Source organism: Callorhinus ursinus, unplaced genomic scaffold (genome assembly GCF_003265705.2).
Source record: "Callorhinus ursinus isolate GAN/ISIS: 27379988/994484 unplaced genomic scaffold, GSC_fseal_2.0 scaffold13, whole genome shotgun sequence".
Classification (NCBI taxonomy): domain Eukaryota; kingdom Metazoa; phylum Chordata; class Mammalia; order Carnivora; family Otariidae; genus Callorhinus; species Callorhinus ursinus.
In genome coordinates this window covers 30,043,014-30,064,602 of record NW_027397075.1, presented here as the reverse complement: position 1 = coordinate 30,064,602, position 21,589 = coordinate 30,043,014, and the positions used below count along the sequence as shown (strand labels likewise).

Below are 21,589 nucleotides of genomic sequence, written 5' to 3'. Positions count from 1 at the left end.
GCCTCTTTACTTGTGTTTACAGGGATTTTATGAAGATTTGTAAAGTGTCTCAAAATAACCATTTGAAAAACTCCATGGTGATACTCTCAGAAAAAGGTTGTTACAAAGAAATAGTGTTAATCCTCATTGTTCGTGGATTCTATGTTTATGACTTCACCTAAAACACTGATGTGTAAACCAGAAATCAGTCCTGGAGGTGCTTCACCGCTCATTGGCAGCTGTATCCAGAGTGGTGAAAAATCTGAGTCTCCCCTTGTGCACGTTCCCAGCTGACATCTAACGAGGCCATGCTTGGCCTTTCTAGCTTCAGCTCTCATAAAGTAAACAGGTGTCTTTTTAAGTCTATTTAGTGCCACATTTCTCACATTTTTGTGCATTTTGTTCGTGATTTTACTGTTTAAAGTGGCCCCCAAGCATCATGCTGACGTGCTGGCTAGCGTTGCTAAGCTCAAGAAGGCAGTGATGGGCCTTCTGGAAAACACCTGTGTTAGATAAGCTTCATTTAGGCATAAGTTACAGTGCTGTTGGCCAGGAGTTCAGTGTTCGTGAATCAACAGCATATATGAAAAGGTTATCTTTGAACAGAAAGACAAGGTTCTGTATTGATTGGTTGACAAAAATGTAGCCAGAGGCTTGCAGGAATTTAGCCCTGTATTTTCCCTAGCAACAAGGGTTTATTATTCACTAATTCAGTGTTTGTAGTGACTTTATAGAACATAACTACTGTAGATACCAAGATTCAACCATGTATTTATGGCGGATAATTTGGAAAATATGGAATAAAGCACAAAGAAGAAAATAAAATTCAGCTGTAATCCTACTATACAGAGATAGCCACTGTTAATAACTATCATATATACTTCAAGTTTTTTCCTATTAAGATATTAAGCATGTTTTTCAAAAACTAACATAAATACTTTCTAATAAATGTTTAATAACCTGGGAAAATATGTGTAACATTTAAAAAATATTGTAGCAGCTGTATGCTATGGTAATATCATAATCTATTTGATCAGAATGCTAATTTAGTGGCGCCTGGCTGGCTCAGTCAGTAGAGCATGTGACTCTTGGTCTCGGGGTTGCAAGTTCGAGCCCCGTGTTGGATGTGGAAATCACTTAAAAATAAAATCTTTAAAGAAAAAATGCCAATGTTAGACATTGTTTTATGATATTTTTGCTTATCCACTCCCATTTGTATCTTTCATCTCAGATAAAAGTTCTTTCCTGGGGCTCCTGGGTGGCTCTGCTGGTTAAGCATCTGACTCGATTTCAGCTCAGGTCATGATCTCTGTGAGATTGAGCCCTGCACTGGGCTTCGTGCTCAGTGCTCAGCGGGGAGTCTGCATGAGGTTCTCTCTCCCTCTTCCCTCCCCGCCCCGCGTGCACATGTTCTCTCTCTCTCTCTCTCTCTCTCTAAAATACATAAATAAATCTTTAAAAAAATAAAATAAAAAGTTCGTTCCTCATTACGTATTTCCAAAAGTAGACAGCTACATTTAGGAATATTGTTTTTAACATACCATCTGAATCTGATTTTGATATGTTCCATTTTTCACTTTTCTCTTGCAGTTCTTACAGTCTTGAAATATCGTGCTTGATTTGGTGACAGAGATCTTCATTACACAAAATTTGGGACAACAATAATAAAAGATTGCTGCGTAATTTAAATGAAACTTATGTATATAACTTTCAAAACTTCTTTTTCAAGAAACTAAGAGGCAAGTATCACTTCAAATTGGAGCATTGAGAATGTCCAGTTATCTTCTTCCCTTCTAAAAAAATGTGTTTTTAAAAATTATGTTTAAGGCAGAGATAACCAGCCTCTATTTTGCCATATTCCAAGGATCTAATTTGAAACTAGATACTTGCCAGTTCCTTGTTTGTACATGTAATTAAACAGTGATCACAATATTTCATACTGTTAATATAAGGACTTGTATTATTGCATCGACATGGGGGTCAAACTGGGAGTCCAGAAGCCTATGTAGAGTACCAAAACATTATGCTAAAAACATGCATAGCCATTCCATCAATATTTGCAAGATTCTTCTAACATTACAACTGCTTTGCAAGCAATTTCCACATGTTTATGGGTGTAACAAAAGCTAAATGTAAATTTTGCTGCCTTCAGCTTTAACTAAAACATTCCAGTAAACCTATTTTTGACTGTAAAAGGGAATGTGTAGTAATTTTTTGGCATATGGATTATTTAAATGGAAAATTTAAACAATACAAAAGGCATAGTATGGCACCATAAAACTGGAGATAATAAAATTATTGGAGAACATCATTGGAGTGTTTGAAAATGAACAGCATGGTCCAGTCTGTTTCCAGTTAGCCTCCAATAAGGAGGGTCCAGACCTAATGTGAGTAAATGAAATCCACAGGTAACTTATTCTCTGATCTTATTTTCATTGATAGCTTCCCTCTTTAACTTCAACTAGTCCCTCTACCAGATGTGCTCAAAGTAGCAAAATCATCTGCTTAGCATTTGCTACTTTTTCATTCCCTGATTATCCCCCGAGAGATGCATGTTGTACAATCAAGTGTCGAATTAGCCAACAATGATGAGTATAGAAAGTCGAGATAGTCATGCATCATTCAGTAACCAAATAGCTAGAGTCACCATTAATCTAAGTCTGTTTTTACAGTAATAAAATGTATTGTTAACGTTAAAATGTGCCAACCTCCTTGTGTTGTCTAAACAAGACAAAGTGAAAAGACAAAGTCCTCAAATGTGTTCGAGGAGGAAGCTTTATAATAAAATTGGAGGTTCTGCAGAAACTTGTGCACATGGATATGTTGACTGTATATACATATAAAACTAAATTTGAAATATGGTTAATAGAAGAACCAGTATTTAGTTAGGAAAGAAAAATGATCCTGTATAGGTTTTATTTCTTTGGTCATTTTAATTCAGAATGTCTGAAACATAGAATCTGTTTTTTGTTTTTTTTTTTAATTCTACAGGATTGGTATTAAAAGGCAAAAATGTTCTGTTTAAATGGAAAGAAATATGAAGGGAGAGAGCACATTAGGAGATAACTCAAGACACCTGCAAGTTAACACTAAATTTTATAGTCTGATAACATTTCAAAAAAGATAAAGGTCTTACATACTATGGGGTATTGTCACTGGTCTCTCTACTCTTCGTAAATGTCAATGTAAATAACATAATAAATACTCAATCCTTTGACAAAATAGGATGCCCAGGAAAATGAGCATTTTTAGAATCTGAGTAGCTAATACAGTTCAGGAATGGAAACGTTTTAATGGGATGGACAGAATTAATCCTAACATACATATGTATGTCTTTTATTTGGGATTGGCACTAGATTCATCAGTGGTTATTTTTCTGTTGGTTGAGGGAGAAATCTCGTTTCTCCATGATTGCAGTGAAGATGAAGATTATTTCTCAAAAAGAATTCACGTTTCCAGTGTTTCTTTTAATAAAGTATTCCACTCTTAAATATAAAAAATAAAATTATAAAATTGTTTTTTTAACTTTAACCATAAAAAAATGAAGTATTTATATGACAATGTCGTATATATGTCATTCTCTTTGTATTTAAATATATGTGGCTGTCGGAAATACTGGTGGCAGGCATGTCTGTGTTCTAGTGGTGGCTTGGTTCAGTTTATCCTTTTGTCTTTCTTGGTCTTCATTAATCCTGAGACCCTTAAAATGGCTGGCATGTTAATGACTTTACTCTGGTAATCTTAAAGATACGAGCCTTCTTACAGTCAAAAACAAAAGAAAAATACGTTGTTCAAATTGATGTCAGGCCTACCTTCCTTCCTTCCCTTAATCATTCTTTTTCTCATTCAGCTCAGATCATCCTGCACTTGAAAAATGAAGTTTTACCACTATCAAAACTATCATTATTTAACAGCAACGAAGATCAACAGAAAAATTCAAGTAGCTTTGTAAATACTAGTTGGTACCCAGTGAAATCAGGTCACTATTTTTATAATCCCTGAAACATACCCTTATGATTTATGTTTAATTACTGAAGCCTATTGCCCTGTAGCAATTTTGTGATTATAACACTGACTGATTAACTCCTTCTGACTATAACCCAGTATCACCAGTTGAGTGGTCTTTTGGCTTCTCCATCCTGACAAAGCTCACTGAAAATTGCACTCCGATTTTATGAACTTAGGGGTTTCTTGATTCAAAGAAAGCTCAATATTGAAAATGGAACATTATCTAAAATGGAGGAGGGATAATTAGTACACGTCAGATAGAGAAATACATGGTATTTGCGCTCCTGCAGATCACTTACCATACAATCGCTCTGCACTAGAAGATAACTTCAGCATTTCTACAGCAAAATTTGATATCGTTCAATTCTGTGTAGGAAGAATAAAAAATTGAAATTTCTCATTCTCAGTACAGTCTTCAACATGCTTGCTGCCCTCTCAGCTTTGTCACCCACACTTACTCTATCTACACCTGTATGTCTAGACACTGATTTCTAGAAAACATGCAAGAAATTGTTTTTTCGTGTTGGGAAGGGATGCCATTAGAAGAGGTCCTTAATTGTATCGAGTCAGAGTATTACGAAGTCAAGGATAGCTAACTTCTCTTTCATTAGTCTAATTTTGTGTTTTCACAATGGAAATGTGATGGAAGTCAATTTTATTTTTCTGTGAGTGTGGAGTAAGGGCATGAATCAGTCCAAGAGCATTTACACATTTGTTTTAGAATGCATTGTAGTGCTTATATTTGTGCAGGCACTGAGTCCTAAGGAGCTGAAAGATGCCCTACTTCTCAATCTATCCACTGCTTTTAACATGTAGACAAACAGAACCATACATCAGACGGATGTGGGGCTCCGGCTGTCTTTGTAAGTTTGATTTGGTCTTCCTCTGACTTTTTCTGAAAATCGAATAGAGTAAGGGATGGGGACACAAACTCTTTGAATCTGTCTCCTGTTTTATTATAAGAAACTGCTTGGGGGGCAGGGGGAACAAAAGAAACTGCTTGGAACAGGTCAGTAGGAATTGAAAGGAACACATGACCGACCCAATTAGAGTGGGTAAGTGTAAGCTTGTGAAAGCACAGGTAATACCATATTTGTGTGTCTCCACAGCACCCAGCACAATGCTGTGGACCTGGCAGTTTCTAGATCAGTGTGCCTAGGAAACCACAAAGACAAGAGTCCGCTTCCATAGTCCTCACCACAGAGAGGACATGATCACATAATATGGCCTTTGGACTTTACCAGGAGATAGTAGTGCTCTTTGAACAATAATTGGGTATAGAAAAATTCTGATTTTATAGTATTCCATCAGGTTCTTTTCATTTGAGGAAGTCTTAAATAATGATTTGATTTGCAAGGCTACAAAGTCAATTGCATATCTCGAGATTTTAGTAAAATGTTAAAAATCAAAGTATAAGAAAATTCGATCACTTGACTTATGCTTTGGATATGTGTCGTTTGAAATTCCACGCTCTTCTATTTAACCATTTTGAAAAGTGCCTTTGCTGTTTTAAGATGTATGGTGGAGATGAGCAAATGTAAAGGTTGTGTGCCCTGTTCTTTAGCTTCTCCGTTCCTTATAACCATAACCATTCTTACCGGTGTTGCAAAGTTTAGAACCTTGTGTTCCTGTCAGCTATGTATTTGTTAGCCCCTCCATAATAAAGAGTAAAATAAACTATTTCATAGAAAACAAAATTAAGTACTTTGGCTTATTCAATATCAGTTACTTATTGCCTTCCCTTCAAAGCGTAGCTCACTTAAAGTAACACCTGGCTGATACCCTGATTTAACCTGTTGCAGCTTCCCAACAGAGTACACGGTGGGAGGAGGGGGCGAATAAGAGAAAGAAAAAGTACTCTATCACCAAAAGCCATGCCCAATGCACAACCCATTGATGGAATCAAGGAGGAAATTCTCTGTAAAATCACTGAGTCTCACCTGTGGAAAAAACAGTGGTGGAATACTTGGGCTTTACCTGTCATATCTGCTTGAAAGAGAGGAAGAAGGACACATTCTCTTAGACTTAGACATCCCAGTGAGAAAACCTGATGTAGCCCTCAGCTGCCTGGCGCTACTTTTAGAGACAACCAGAGTGGTGGTCATAGTCTTCAACCTGCCTCCACCTACCTACACACTAAATTTCATCTTTCTAAAATCCTCCAAAAAGGTGTGGCAGGGGGATGATTTGGGGGGCAGACTGTACCCTGAGATGTAAAGTGCTGTAGTTAGGAATGGAGGTGGGAAGCACCGTGGCAACTGCATTCTGAAAACGATAGTGTTTAATCCAGTCATCGAATGTGTGAGAACCAGTCAGGAAGGTCAGATCCGTTCCCGAATCCCACAGATTCGTCACACTTCGCGAATGCCTATTAAATGCTAGAAACTACTGTAGGGCGGGTGAGCAGCAGACTGCCTTTCAGCTGCAGGTATAGGAAGGGTGCTGACTAGTCGCCGCGTATACAACTGAGCAGGGCCAAGGGCCGTGCACTTACTTACCCTATGTATTGAATAATGGGACAGGCCCTTGTCTGAGTCGTCTTGGACGACGCATGTGGGATCTGTGTAGTAAGGGAAAGAGGATGTCCTCTTGGATCCTCCCCAGCCACATACAAATAGGCTATTTCTACCTTCTTAATAACCCCAACCAGCTCTTCCCCCAACTCACCCTGTTAGCTTCCACCTCATCTCTCTGCAACGGTCTTTGGAAGACTTTGCCAATGTTTGTGGTGTGTGGTTCTTTTTCCCTCATTCCCTTAAATGGGTCAGCTGAGCCTTTGCTCCCACCCTCCACCAGACTTACTCTTGTCAGAGTCACCATGACCTCTGCATTGCAAGATCCAGGAGTCCACTCAGGCCTCCTTGTCCCACTGCGGCAGCCTTTGATGTGATTGATTGCTCTCTTCTAATCCTCGCTTCCTGGGCTTGATGCCTTCCTACCTCCCTAGTTGCTCTTCTTCTCCCCAACTCTTAACCTTGCAGTGCTCCAGGAGTCCGCTCTGGGTCCGCTCTCAACACACATCCCCCCTGGAAATCTTACCTCATCTTAGACTTTGAAATGGCATTTATGGGCTGACGCCCCAAACTTATGTCTCCCATTTGACTTCTGAATTTAGACTCCTCTAATATTCTACTTGACATCTTCATGATTACTCATTTCAGATTTAGCAGGTCCGAATCAATCTTCCAATCTGCTCCCCCAGACCTACTCTGCAAGCATTCCTTCCCATCTCAGTTGATGACAGCTGAATCCTTCCACTTGTTTATGCCAAAAGCCATAGAGTCATACTCCATTTCTCTCACAACCCACATCTAATTGGTCAGGAAATCCTTCTGGTTTGACCTTAAAATACAGCACAACGGGCACCTGGGTCAGGCTCTGCGCTCAGCGGGGAGCCTGCTTGAGATTTTCTCTTTCCCTCTGCCCCTTCTCTTGCTCTTTCTCTCTCCCTAAAATAAATATAAATAAGTCTTTAAAAAAGATACAGCAAGACTCTGGCCAGTTCTCATGTCTCTGCTGTGACCACCTGGTCCTTGGCTTATCATCCTCTCTCACCTACAATACTGCAACCGCTTTCCAACTGGTCTCCATACTTCTACCGTTCCCCCTCCCCGTAGCTTGTTCTCAACAGACCATGGACAGGATTCTTTCAAAGTGTAATCAGACCATGTCTTTGCTCAAAACCTTCCAATGACTTTCCATCTTCTTTAGAGTAAAACCCAAAACCCCTTTGGTGGCATGTAAGTTCTCTCATGATTTATCCCAAGTTCCTTTCTGACCTCTTTGTTCTCTGCACTGCGGCCTCACCAGCCTCCTCACTGTTCCTCAAACACACCAGGCATGGTCCTGCCTCAGGGTCTTGTGCCTGCTGTGTCCCTGCCTGAAACGTCCCTCCTCAGAGAGCTATGTGAACGATTCCCAGGTTCCAAGTCCTTGCTCGTTCCAACTTGCAAAGAAGTCTCCTTGAGTCACCATCCAACCCGCCTCTATTCTTCCAGAACAATTAACCTTTCTAACGCTTTGTAGTTTATGGTCTTTCTCCATCCATCCAAATGTAAGCTTCATGAGGAGAGAGGTTTTTGGTCTCATCTGTTCTCAGATGTATCTCATACTACTCACTAGGGACAGCAAGCGTCACACTGAGTGCTCACATAGTTGTTGAATGGATGAGTCGATTATCCTGAAGAAGCAGAGGAAGACCATGATTTTGAAAATGATGTATTACAGGAACTAAATGAATGTTTAGAGTACCTCGGCACCCATGAGAAGATGTAAGATATGATCTCCGTAATTCAGAAAGTGAGAAAGAGGGAAAAGGTGAGATGAAAGAAGAATTAAAGGAGTTGTGAAGGCAGATCAGCCAGAAGGGGAGCAAGTTACAATAAGCAAGGATTGACAAGAAACAAATTGCAACTCAAATACTAAGCGCTTTACTGAAGAAGGAAGTAGAACTAACTAAAGAAAATCAGAGCTATGGAGAAGAGACTCAAGAAGCCCTCACAGAACACAGATGAAAAAGACCAAAAATGTAAATGGAGACAATGGTCGCAGCTCTAGGAGACAGAAACAGCCACCACTAAGAATGGGACAGTGTTGCTATTCCAATCAATCCAGCAAACTTAAACTTTGAAAAAGTCCAATGGGACAAAGGTTTTGTCTTATATCTAAGAAAGGACCTATTAAGATACATTGCAGCAGAGTATATAAATCATAAGATTCAAGAGGAAAATCCTGTAAGTATCGAGGCAGAAACAAAGGCCACTTACAAGGAATGAAAAAGTAGGCTTGCCTCAATATTCTCTAACACTAAATTCTAGAAATTCTAGAACGCTAGAAAAACATCTATGGAGTCGAGAGGATTGAACTATGACTCAAGGATTTTATAGCCAGGGAGTTATCACTGATGCATGAAAACCATACACACACACACACACACACACACACACACACGCCATTAGAAACATGAGGGCCCAGAAAATAAAATATTCTTGTCTCTTTCTTGAAAAAAAAATTTTGGAAAACCTACATGGTGCAGATAGCTAAGACAAATCAAAATTGAGAGTTAAAAAAAAATCTGATCATTCCACTCTTCTACTTAAAACCCTTTCATGGACTCTTCGTGTTCTTACCATAAAAACTAGACTCTTGGTCCCATCAGTTGCTGCCAGGATGGCATACCCCATTTGAGTCTCCACGGGTCACAGCCCACTCAATCCCTTTATTAAAGACTCCTTGAATTATTTTAACAAAGGTGTGGACTGGACTTAGAGAAACTACAAGGGGCAGTGCAACACCTGGGTTTGAAGGGATGAGGGAAGGGAGAGGTTACCAAAACTTGGAAGGAGAAAGTCACATGAACAAGGCTATATTGGCTTTTGGTCAAGGGAGGCTCAGCCAGCCTAACGTGATCTTACAGGGAGGAAGCCTGTTGCATAAATACCCTGTTCTTTTTCCATGTGATCTGGTGCTAGGGCTCCCATTAATTTTAAACCCAATTAGAAAGCAGAGGGCAAGGAATCCCAGTGATATAGTCCATGAGAGTCACCATCTAGACACAGGGTGGGAAGTGCATCTGATGCCCAGATCCCATTCTTCAGCTACCATGGCTTTGGCTGTTAATGGCTCAGAGTTGCCCCCTTCTCTGGAGAACTGCCCTCAGCCACTGGGAGCCACCTTCCTGGAGGTTATGTTCCACCCCTAAGGGTATCCTAGAGCCAGTGACTGACTGATACTGGGGTTCAAAAGGCTGACCCCAATGTGTCAAGGTGGAACAATTCTATATTGTAATACATGCTTCAGAGGCCACACAGACACACACACACACACACACACACACACACACACACACACACGCACACACACCCTTAGATCAGCCAAGACCAGACTTTCCCTGACACCCACATCCTTGCTTGGCCATCTCTCCCTTCCTTATCCTGCATCCCTTAGACCCTTGGAGGCTTTCTCCTAAAAAGCACTCCCTCAGCAAAACAAGTGGACCCCAATCCCTGGGTCCAGATGTTTCTAAACAACCCAACTAAGATGATTGGTACTAGGAGTGCTCCTAGAAAACAGATTCTAAGGATAGGAATGTGGAATTAGATCACCATTGATAGGAGGACAACACAGATCTCCTCGCTGGAGGTACCAATATTGACAGTCCCTGGCATGCAGTAGCAGGTACAGTTGCTAAAATGTTCGCCTCTCGTGAAGGGGGAGGGACACTTGTGAAAGAGAATGCGTATGTTTATGCAATATCTCTGGCATTTGAGAGCAACAGAGGACAGAGTAATTATGAGGACTTTGGAATGGAAAGCCGACTGCTGAACAGCATCCCTAGCCCTGAAAAAGGAGAATGACAGGTGCAGGGCAACCGAGCCTGAATTTAAAGCAAAATGTGAGAATTAGAGGGTCTCTTTGGATGTAAAGAGACTTTCATTTCCTGAAGCTCGGAAGCAGGAAGAGTTGAAGACCAAGCCCAGGACTTACCCAGAAGAGTGAGAGCACTTCACAGAAGGATGAATTAGCCGAAACAAGTCTCCTAACACCAGAGTCAGGGTCCTGGTAGGTGAGGAATAGGACCTAGAGATTTGGGATGGGGATATCTGCATAGATGCACCTGAGACTCTGGAGTCCTCAGATGTCCCAGAACTTTCTGGGCCTGCAGAAGTGGCCTAATGACCTGTGTTGAAAGATAAAGTTCCCCTTCCCCCTTCACTCCTGCTGGCTTGAAAGCTATACAGTAGCCTCAAATGAGGCAAGTGCCTTACAAGACAATGCTGGCCCATCCTGCGATCTGCCCCCACCTCCCTAACTGGGCGATCAACACTCAGAGGGAGATTCACTGGCACTGGTGATGTGAGACAGAGCAGAAGCTGAAATCCCAAGTGAAACCAATCACCAGATCTTTACCTCAAGCTACAGCACCTTGCACCAGGTGGTTATCCTTTATACATAAGTCTCTAAAATGTCTACTAAGTCTATTTTCTCCATTTCCTCAGTCAAGAGAGGTGGGCAACAGGTGATCAATATCTCCTTGCAAAGAAATACCACAGGCCCAGATTATTTAAAGTCACTGTCTGGCTTCTTTCCCCATCAACGGAGCTGGTTACATGACTTCCAGAACCCAATACAAGATGAAAATGTGGGGCAACTTGTTCAAGAACAGGAAGAAAGTGACATTAAAGTATTGATACAGGGGCGCCTGGGTGGCTCAGTTGTTAAACATCTGCCTTCAGCTCAGGTCATGGTCCCAGGGTCCTGGAATTGAGCCCCACATCGGGCTCCCTGCTCAGTGGGGAGCCTGCTTCTCTCTCTCTCCCTCTGCCCCCCACCCTCCCACTCATGCTCTCTCTCCCTCTCTCTCAAATAATTAAATAAAATATTTAAAAAAATAAAGTATTGATATCTAAAGCCTTCTCCTTTAAAAATATTTTTATTAGTTATAAAGCATAACTGGGTCAACATCAATAACCATGGGGAGATGCAATTCAAAGCCACGATGAGATCCCACCTTACACCCAGTAGGAAGGCGACCCGAAAAGACAGAAAACAGGTTTTGGCGAGGATGTGGAAAAGCCACAGCCCTTGTGCACTGTTGGTGATGCTGCAAAATGCCGCACCTGCTGCACCAAGCAGTGTGGAGATTCCTCAGAAAATCAAAACTAGAATTGTAATTTGATCCAGCAATTCCGCTCTGGATATATACCTAAAAGGATTGAACACAGGGACTCGAACCGATATTTGCACCCCTATGTCCACGGCAGCAGCATTATTCACAGCATTGTTACCAATGTATTGCTGCTCATGAATACGCAGAATGCGGTATATACATACAAAACGATGGCATATTCTTCAGCCTGAAAAAGGAAAGCAATCTGGTCATATGTTACAGCATGGCTGAACCTTGGGGACATTATGTTAAGTGAAATGAGCTGGTCACAGCAGCATAGCAATTGTGCAATTCTGTTTCGATGAGTACCTAGAGGAGTAACATTCACAGAGACAGGAAGTAGAATGGGGGTTGCCAGGGACTGGAAGGAGGAGAGAAGTGGAGTGTTGTTTGATAGGTACAGAATTCCAGTTTTGCAAGACAAAAAGAGTTCTGCAGATGGAACGTGGTGATGGTTGCATAACACGGTGAATGCACTTAAAGCCCCTGAACTGTACTCTTAAAAATGGTTGATGGTAAATTTTATATTATGTGTATTTTATCACAATTAATAATAAGAATAACTTTTAAAAGCATAGTGTGGGTAATTATTATAGGTAAAGAAAAATTTAGATTTCTAATCGTTAGAATAAATCTTACCTTTCATCTTATATTATGCAATGCCCGTTTTAAATGCAAATTATAAGAGTTTTATCTTGTGGGTAGAATCACCAGCACTGCACAATTTGTCTTTTTTAACTCATATATGCATATGTGTTTCATTCTTATCGGAACAATGAAAATGCTGCGCAAAATTTTTTGTTTCACTTCCCGAAATGTGTGCCTTCTACAAACACTGTCTACGTGCTGATGAATAGGAAGGACTGGAAGGAAAAGGAACTATGAGTTGCCGTATCTTCTCATCCCTTCTGGATCATCAGTTTCAGTACAAGTGTTTGACTCATACAGAGAAATAGGAGGAGAGAAGGATGGGCTCTGGTTTCAAGGTCGTTCTTGTTTCTTTGAATGCCGTTACCTTCTTCCTGCGTTAGAAGCAAGGTCTGGTTCTAAAGGAAAGGGTGGCCTGTTGGGGCTTCCCACCCATGTATCTGTTGGGCCCAGGATACATGGGAGTTTGGGGAAACAACACAAGTGCAAGGTAAGTGTGTCATAGAAGCCAGGTAGCAATCATGAATGCTGTATGCAGATGTGTGGCAAGGCACGTGGATAAGAGCACGCTCATGGTCCCATTGGACTTCACTTACAAAACACAAGTTCAAAGATAATTCTTAAGGATTTCAAGAGAGCAACAGAGCTTTTAACCAAGTGCAGTGCCCTTCTGAGAGCACCCTGTGTGATTGCACGTGTCACACGCCCATGAAGCTGTCCCTGCTCATCAGCCACTCTCTTCTGGAGCATTTAACATGTTCTCAACATCTATCTTAAAAGATGGGGTCCATGAAGTTTAGTAAGATGGAGGGGAGTGGGAGGATTATTTCCTAGAGCCCAGCTGCACTACTTCCGCTAATACCGGAAGCATGTTACTTTTTTTTAAATTTAAATTCCAGTTAGTTGACATACAGTTCAATATTGGTTTCAAGAGTAGAGTTCAGTGGTTCATCATTTACATATAACACCGGGTGCTCATCATAACAAGTGCCCTCCTTAATGCCCATCCCTCATCTAGCCCATCCCCCCACCCACCTCCCTCCATCAGCCCTTAGTCTGTTCTCTGTAGTTAAGAGTCTCTCATGATTGGGCGCCTGGGTGGCTCAGTTGGTTAATCGACTGCCTTCGGCTCAGGTCATGATCCTGGAGTCCCAGGATCGAGTCCTGCATCAGGCTCCCTGCTCAGCGGGGAGTCTGCTTCTCCCTCTGACCCTCCCCCCTCTCATGTGCTCGCTCTCTCTCTCTCTCACTGTCTCTCAAATAAATAAATAAAATCTTTAAAAAAAAAAAAAAGAGTCTCTCATGATTTGTTTCCCTCTCTCTTTACTTTTCCACCTCCCGTACGTTCCCCCGTTTTGTTTCCTAAATTCTACATATGAGTAAAATCATATAGTATGTCTTTGATTGACGTACTTCGCTTATCATGATATATTTTAGCTCCAGCCACATCGTGCAAATGGCAAAATTTCATTCTTTTTGATGGCTGAGTAGTATTCTATTATGTATATATACCACATCTTCTTTATCCATTCATCACTTGGGCATTTGGGCTCTCTCAATAGTTTGGCTATTTTTGATAATGCGGCTACCTTTTTTTTTTTTTTAAATGCCTGTGCCCTATCACTGACTTCAGTCTCTGCTCATTATCTTTTATATCCTTTAAAAAAAAATAAACCTTTTTAAAAGACCTTTCTCTGGCCCATGAATTCCAAGCTGCTGACAGTTTCTCATTTCTCAACCTTCTGTTTCCCTTCTAAATTGATTAATAGTCTTTGATTGGATTCAACCCTGTATCCTAGCCTAGACCTGACAAAGAGCAAGTGTTTCACATTTGTTGCATTGATGAATGATCTTATTTAATTCCTGTGTAAAGGAATTAAGGCTTAGAGATCACTGTAACAAGGAAAACCACTATTTTGATGAAAAACCCATCAAATCTTTTGGGTCCCACCTGACTGCCCCTCTCTCCAGCTACCTGCTTTCCTGTTCACAGGCTCTGACCCCGTGCGTGGTGAGAGCTGAGGGCAACCAATTCCACCCATTTGCAAGCCTGGAAAGCATAGCATGTGCTCTGCCTTCACCACCTCCTCTGTAAAGTGCTCTCTAAAGTAGGCCTGGAAGCTACTTTAAAAATAAATAAATAAAATAAACCAGTGCCTCACAACTGGGAGTGATTTGGGGTAACCCCCCTTCCAGACATTTGTCAATATCTGGACACATTTTGATTTGTCATAGGTCGGGGGTTGCAACAGGTGTCTAGCTGGGAAAGGTCAGGAATGCTGCTAAATGTTCTAAAATACACAAAACAGCCCCCCACTTCAAAGAATTATCTGCGTCAAAATGTCAAGAGTGCTGAGGTTGATAAGCCCTGAGATAAATTAATCTTTTATAGGGCTTGGAAACCATGCACCAGTAAGATAAACTTAGGTTACCATTGACTCTTTTATATCAGAATTATACAATTTTAAAAAATCATTAATTTCCACACCTTGCTGCAACACCAGAACTGTTTCAAAGCATTTTTAAAAATAAGTCAAAGTATATTTTCATAAAATGAAGAGCAAAATGTACATCTTTTAGCATTATATAAAATACATTTTTTTTTAGATTTTATTTATTTATTTGACAGAGAGAGACACAGCAAGAGAGGGAACACAAGTGGAGGGAGTGGGAGAGGGAGAAGCAGGCTTCCCGCCGAGCAGGGAGCCCGATGTGGGTGGGGCTCGATCCCAGGACCGTGGGATCATGACCTGAGCCGAAGGCAGACGCTCAACGACTGAGCCACCCAGGCGCCCCTACAATACAATTTTCTGAGCAAGAAAATGTTACTAGCTCAGCAGACAATGGTTTCTTTCTTTCTTTATTTTTTTTAAGTAATCTCTACACCCAACGTGGGGCTTGAACTCACGACCCCAAGATCAAGAGTCGAATGTTCTTCTGATTGAGCCAGCCCAGTGCCCTGAACAATGGCTTCTTTTATAAGAAAACTGGAGAACTCTCATAGTTTTGCAACTTTTTCCCTTTAACCGCCAATCTTGCTGGCAAGCACTAAACGGAACCTGTTTACTATCCGTTGAGGTAAAACTCATCTCTCATCTGAACTTTCCTTCAGCGGAGGGGCTCCTTCTACACTGTAACCGCGGATTTGAGAGAACAGTTTTTTTGTTTTTTTTTTTTAAAGATTTTATTTATTTATTTGAGAGAGAGAGAGAATGAGAGATAGAGAGCACGAGAGGGAAGAGGGTCAGAGGGAGAAGCAGACTCCCTGCCGAGCAGGGAGCCCGATGTGGGACTCGATCCCGGGACTCCAGGATCATGACCTGAGCCGAAGGCAGTCGCTTAACCAACTGAGCCACCCAGGCGCCCGAGAGAACAGTTTTTAAACCCCCTCTTTCAAACCAGTGTCCGCCAACAATAGCAGGAAAGCCAGCCATGCTCTGCATTTTCTTTTATTTCTGGTGTTTAACTTCATATTCTTCTATCTAATTTAGTCAATGGAACATTTTTCTTATTCTGTACCTTATGTAGTGTCAGTTTTTTTCCTGGCTTTCCTAAAAAGCTTATGTTTTCCCCCAAAGTTTATATTATCCTGCTTTCCCAAAAAGCTTGTGTTGTCTTCTACAACATGTCTCTATACTCACAGCTTAAGTCCCACGTGTTGATGGCTTTCACACTTGAACTTTCTCCAGGTCTCCAGGCAGCTCCAGGCTTCGCCAAGTTGGCTTCGTGCGTATTATACGTGCCTAACATGGCCGGGAGAAGTACGAGTGCCAGGAACAAAATCCAGGCATTTCGAACCTCATCATTTCTTTGTAACGTCCCTATTACTTTTATTCAACAACTCCTCCTCTTCCTTCACCCCGACTTCCACACTAAATCACCTTTCAAGACAGGGTTCCTTCTAGAGCCACAAAGTCTTGTTTATCCTAAAAACTTGGCCATCGGGTCTTTAAATTCTGAACAGTATGCCCTACTTAAGGGGGAAGGTGAGGGGGGAGAGAAAATAGCTTTCCCAGAAGTATGCAGCTAAAATATTTACCAATCTACTTTTACAATCTGGAGTGATTTCTCCCTTCCTTATGTTATTATGAGGAAGACTGGCCCCGGGGCCATTGTTGCTTGATGACTTCCAAAAGCAGACTGCTCCTGTTTTTGTAAACAGGTTGTCTCTTGCTAAAGGCTCTCTCTCATCCTCTACCTCACCCTAAGCTCCCTCCTATGTCCATTCACCGGCAGTTCATATTATTTCTGAGAGGGGGATAATGATCAGATACTGGTACTGTGTTAATTGGAAAGTACAAGTCAGCTCTAAAGAGACTGGTGATTTCCTTTTTGGCATTCTGCTTGTGATTGTAGTTGATATTCCCAAGTAAATATTGGATCCTTGTATTTGGCAGTGGCCCCCCAACTGTAAACTTCCTCCAGATGTGACTGAAATAATCAGGATGATTTAAGAACAAAAAGAATAAATATGAACATAATTTTCCCACTTTCCCCAGAACTGTTTGGCTAAATAAAAAATAAATATTTGCAGTAAGACTAGAAATATATCTGCCAAGGTAGGAGTTAGGCTCTTTTCTTTCATGAAACTCAAGCATTAAAATATCACCATTTAACAATTGTTTTTCCCATTCTTCCATAAAGATTTTTTAAAACTTCTTCCACTTAGAGTTTGGATATCAAATACCTAATCAGAGCTTCTGTTGGTCTTAATTCCATCTGCCTTCACAGCAATTATATTCTTCATTTAATCATCTTGCTATTAATTCTATTCTCTAATAAAAGACCCTTTGGCGGGTTCCATCCTGACATTCCTCAAGGCCAGCTCCCTTCTGAAGACTTTTCCAAAATGAAGATATGAGAAGAGAGAACACTCAAGAACATACTGCCGTGTAATTGTCTCTTTTCTATCAAGAAAAAACTGCTAAGGAGCCACATTTTTGGCCACAACCGACTGGGCCACCCAGGCGCCCCTAAGAGGGATTAATTTCTAAATCGTTCTCACATTGGGGGTTTCTGGACCACTTAGGTAATATCAGTTCAACCCTCAAATCTGTAAGGTGCAAGACAGTTTCAATTTCTCAGGAGACTTCTCAGGAGACAAACTCAAGCTTCCTTTCCATTTCCTTGCACTGGTGAATGTTTCGGGTTTTTTCCCTCATATTCTTTTGCTGTTAGATGATACATTTCTGTTGTTTCAGCCACCCAGTTTGTGGTACTTTGTTATAGCAGCCCTAGTAAACTAACACATTACTCTTCAACCAAAATTTAAAACAACCCAAGTGTCTGCCAACTGGTAAAAGGATAAACATATTATGGTACATCCATACTATAGAGTACTACTCAGTAATAAAGAGAAATGAACCACTGATTTATGCAACAACATGGATGGTTTCAAAAGCATTTATGCTAATTGATAGAAGCCAGAAACAAAAGGCTGCATATTATATATTTTCATTTATATGACATTCCAGGATAGGCAAAACTATAGAGACAGAATCGAATCAGTGGATGCCAAGTGAGAGGGGGGATGGATTAACCACAAAAGGGCATAAGGGAACTTTTTGGGGCAAAGGATATACTCTGTATTTTTTTTAAAGGTTTTATTTATTTATTTGACAGAGAGAGATAGCGAGAGAGGGAACACAGGCAGGGGGAGTGGGGGAGGGAGAAGCAGGCCTCCCGCGGAGCCAGGAGCCCGATGTGGGGCTCGGTGCGGGGCTCGATCCCAGGACCCTGGGATCATGACCTGAGCGGAAGGCTGATGCTTAAGGACTGAGCCACCCAGGCGCCCCAGAAATATTCTGGATTTTGATTAAAGTGGTGGATACATGACTGTATCATACATATAAAAAGGGCGAATTTAACTGCATGTAAATGATACTTCAATAAACCTGACTTTTTTTTTAAGATTTTATTTATTTATTTGACAGAGAGACACAGCGAGAGCAGGAACACAAGCAGGGGGAGTGGGAGAGGGAGAAGCAGGCTCCCCGCTGAGCAGGCAGCCCGATGCGGGGCTTGATCCCAGGATCCTGGGATCAAGACCTGAGCTGAAGGCAGATGCTTAACGACTGAGCCACCAGGCACCCCAATAGACCTGACTTTTAAAAATTAACTCCTATTGCAAAAAATGCAAAGATAAAAACCAAAATTTTGTGTATTCTCATTACCTAAATATAATCACTATGAATATTTTGCTGTATTTACCCCTAGCATTTACATATAAAACATATTTACAAACTTAGGGTCATATTGTATATATATTAGTTTTACAATTTACTCATTTCTTTAATAAAATATTATAAATACCAATATTCTTCTGAAACTTTATTTCTGACTAATTCTATTCCATGGCATATGGTTTTTTTTTCACCCAATCCCTTATTGTTGAAAAGTAAAGGTTTCCCCCACAGTGTCTTTCAATAATAAACAATGCTTCAATCAGTATCTTTAAAGCTTAGTTGTTGTATACATTTATAAAAATGGAACAATGATATCTTAAACAATGATAAAATGTCATATGATATTTTAATATAAAATTACTAGTTTATTTTTTATTTTTTAAAGGTTTCATTTATTTATTTGACAGAGAGAGACACAGCGAGAGAGGGAACACAAGCAGGGGGAGTGGGAGAGGGAGAAGCAGGCTTCCCGCTGAGCTGGGAGCCTGATGCGGGGCTCCATCCCAGGACCCTGGGATCATGGCCTGAGCCTAAAGCAGACGCTTAACAACTGAGCCACCCAGATGCCCCAAAATTACTAGTTTAAAAGTAATCCCCATCACTATACATTTTTGAGAGTTGTCCTCTTCATGACATATACTTTTCTGTAGTAGAATTCAGGCCACCTCCACATGTCTCATTAAATGAGAAAAACAGCCTCCATCTTTTTAAGCTGGTTTCCTGCAATTAGTAGATGAAAGCATTCCTAACTGAAGGGCCAGCTGTAGTGAAGGGCAAATGAGCATATATGGGACTGTGTTTTGGAAAATGGGAACCAACATAAACATTTCAGGTGCTATTTTTTCAGTTAAAGACAAAATTAATAACATGCTGTCTTTCTTACTTGTGATCTTTTTCTCTCTCTCCAAGGTTCTCATTCATCAAGACTTTATTATGTTTCCTAGTCTCTTTCAACATTTTTTCAATTGCTTCCTACTGATTATCTTCAGAAAATTTTTATGATCAAACCAAAATATTGTGCACACTGCAATTTTTTTTTAAAAGAAATACAAAAGATCGGTTGCTTTATTCAGTCAGATGAATGTTGTCACCAGTACCATGCCTGTGTCATTAAAAGTGGCACTAAGAGTTCCACTGTCAAAAGTAAAGGTAGAATTGCCAGGATGGTCTCCATCACGGTGGTTGAGTCAAGCCTCTTTAGAAGGGCGGTGCCCCTGGCAGCTCTCAAGAGCATCATTTTCTGAGCTAGGAATTCTCATTTCAGTTCACTAGATGAGAAGTGTTGGAAACAAGTCCTGAGAATGATTTGAGGCTGCAGAGCCCCACATTCATCATAATTCATGACAGCATGTTTAAAGAGAAAAGACGAAGACTTTGAGCAAGTCAGTAGCCACAGAGGCTCTGGTTTCTCACTTTTCTAAAGAGGAGATCTATCTCCCTCCCCGAGGGATACATAAGCGTCGGAGTTAATGTAAATAAAGGACCTGGCATTTACTAGGTGCTTGTTAAACGGAAGCTTGGCTTCCATCCCAGCAAAGACATCTACTCTTGCATTCCAGAGCTCAGCAGTGCAGAACTCCTTTATTTATATCACCCTCACTGGGTGATATTGGACAAAGCCTTGCTTTTCTCATCTGTAAAATATCATGCTAATAACAGTACCTACTTTAAAAGTGTGTTATGAAAGATTAGTAATATAATCCTGGTAAAGTGCTTAGCGTGGCTCCTGGCACATGGATATGCTTAATAAATGTCAGCTCCTATCATTGTTAATACTTACACTTCTGCTCTGTTGGCTCTTTCCCTCTAGCATATAAACACATTAGGTTTTTCCATCTTAAAAAAAGTAATAGACTTTAGATATTACCTTTTATTTATTTTGCCCGTTCCTTTTTTTTTTTTCTCTGTTCATATCCTCCACTTTGCCTTTAACTGCATACACATAGGCTGGGTCAATGCCTAAGGAGTCAATAATGCCCACCTGACCACAGCCCAGGGTGATCCTTGATGGGGGGGAAGGGAGGTGTTGGCAAAGGAGCCACTTCTAAGCTTGCTCATGTTCCTATCAGCAAGACGCCTAGTTCCTCACCAGGTAGACCTCTCCATGGGGCTGCTCACAACATGGCTTCCCCCCAAGGGAGTGATCCAAGTGAGAGAGAAAAGCCTGAGAATCCCATGAAGAAAGCCACAGTCTTTTAAACCTAATCTCAGACATCACATGTCATCACTTCTGCCAATGTTATTGGTCATACAGGCCAGCTCTGATACAATGTGGGAGGAGACATAGGGGTGTGAAGACTGGGAAGCAGGATCTTTAACAGCCATTTCTTTGAAAGTTTTTATTTATTTATTTGAGAGAGAGAGAGACAGGGAGTGTGAGAGAGACAGAGCACGAGCAGGGGGGAAGGGCAGAGGGAGACGGAGAAGCAGGCTCCCCGCTGAGCAGAGAGTCTGACTTGGGGCTGGATCCCAGGATTCCAGGATCATGACCCCTGAACTGAAGGCAGATGCTTAACCGACTGGGCCACCCAGGCGCCCCTAAACAGCCGTTTTGAAGGCCAGCTACCACAGGTAAGTTCTCCAAGTGCCTGTGTATATTGTGAGAAAGGTAGGGATCAGTGGAAGGAGCAGTGGGACGCCGACAGGTATGGAGCAGAAGGAAGAAAAGAACCTGGCTAAGATGGAGGAACAATCAGAGGGACACAGGAGCCCCCTGAATGTCAGTGTTGCTGCAACAAGAGTGAAGCAAGATTCCAGAAAGAGTACAGGGTCAACACAAAACGCTGCAATGATATAAACTGTAAAAAAAAGGGGGGGGCACCTGGGTGGCTCAGTTGGTTAAGAATCTGCCTTCGACTCAGGTCATGATCCCGGGGTCCTGGGATAGAGCCCACCTTGGGCTCCCTGCTCGGCGGGGAGCCTGCTTCTCCCTCTCTCTCTGCAGGTCACTTCCCCTGCTCATGCTCTCTCTCTCTCATGCTCTCGCTTTCAAATAAATAAATAAATAAATAAATAAATAAAATCTTAAAAAAACCCCCATAGAGCAGTTATGTTTAACTTGGGCTGCATCATATTCTTGGTTTTCATTTATTTGTTTTTG

General features: G+C 41.2%; 1 protein-coding gene across 3 annotated transcripts in view; it reads left to right on the top strand.

The window, feature by feature from the left end:
* VAMP4 (vesicle associated membrane protein 4) overlaps positions 1 to 5,684 on the top strand; it is a 53,166-nt gene extending 47,482 nt beyond the window's left edge. For 2 of the 3 annotated variants that reach the window (XM_073900021.1, XM_025877825.2), the window contains exon 8: positions 1,570 to 5,684. In XM_073900021.1, coding sequence (XP_073756122.1) covers positions 1,570 to 1,598 — 29 coding nt within the window. In that variant the 3' untranslated portion in view covers positions 1,599 to 5,684. The remainder of the gene's footprint in view (positions 1 to 1,569) is intronic. The other variant, XR_003209548.2, reaches the window with a different exon arrangement.
* Positions 5,685 to 21,589: the final 15,905 nt, after the last annotated feature.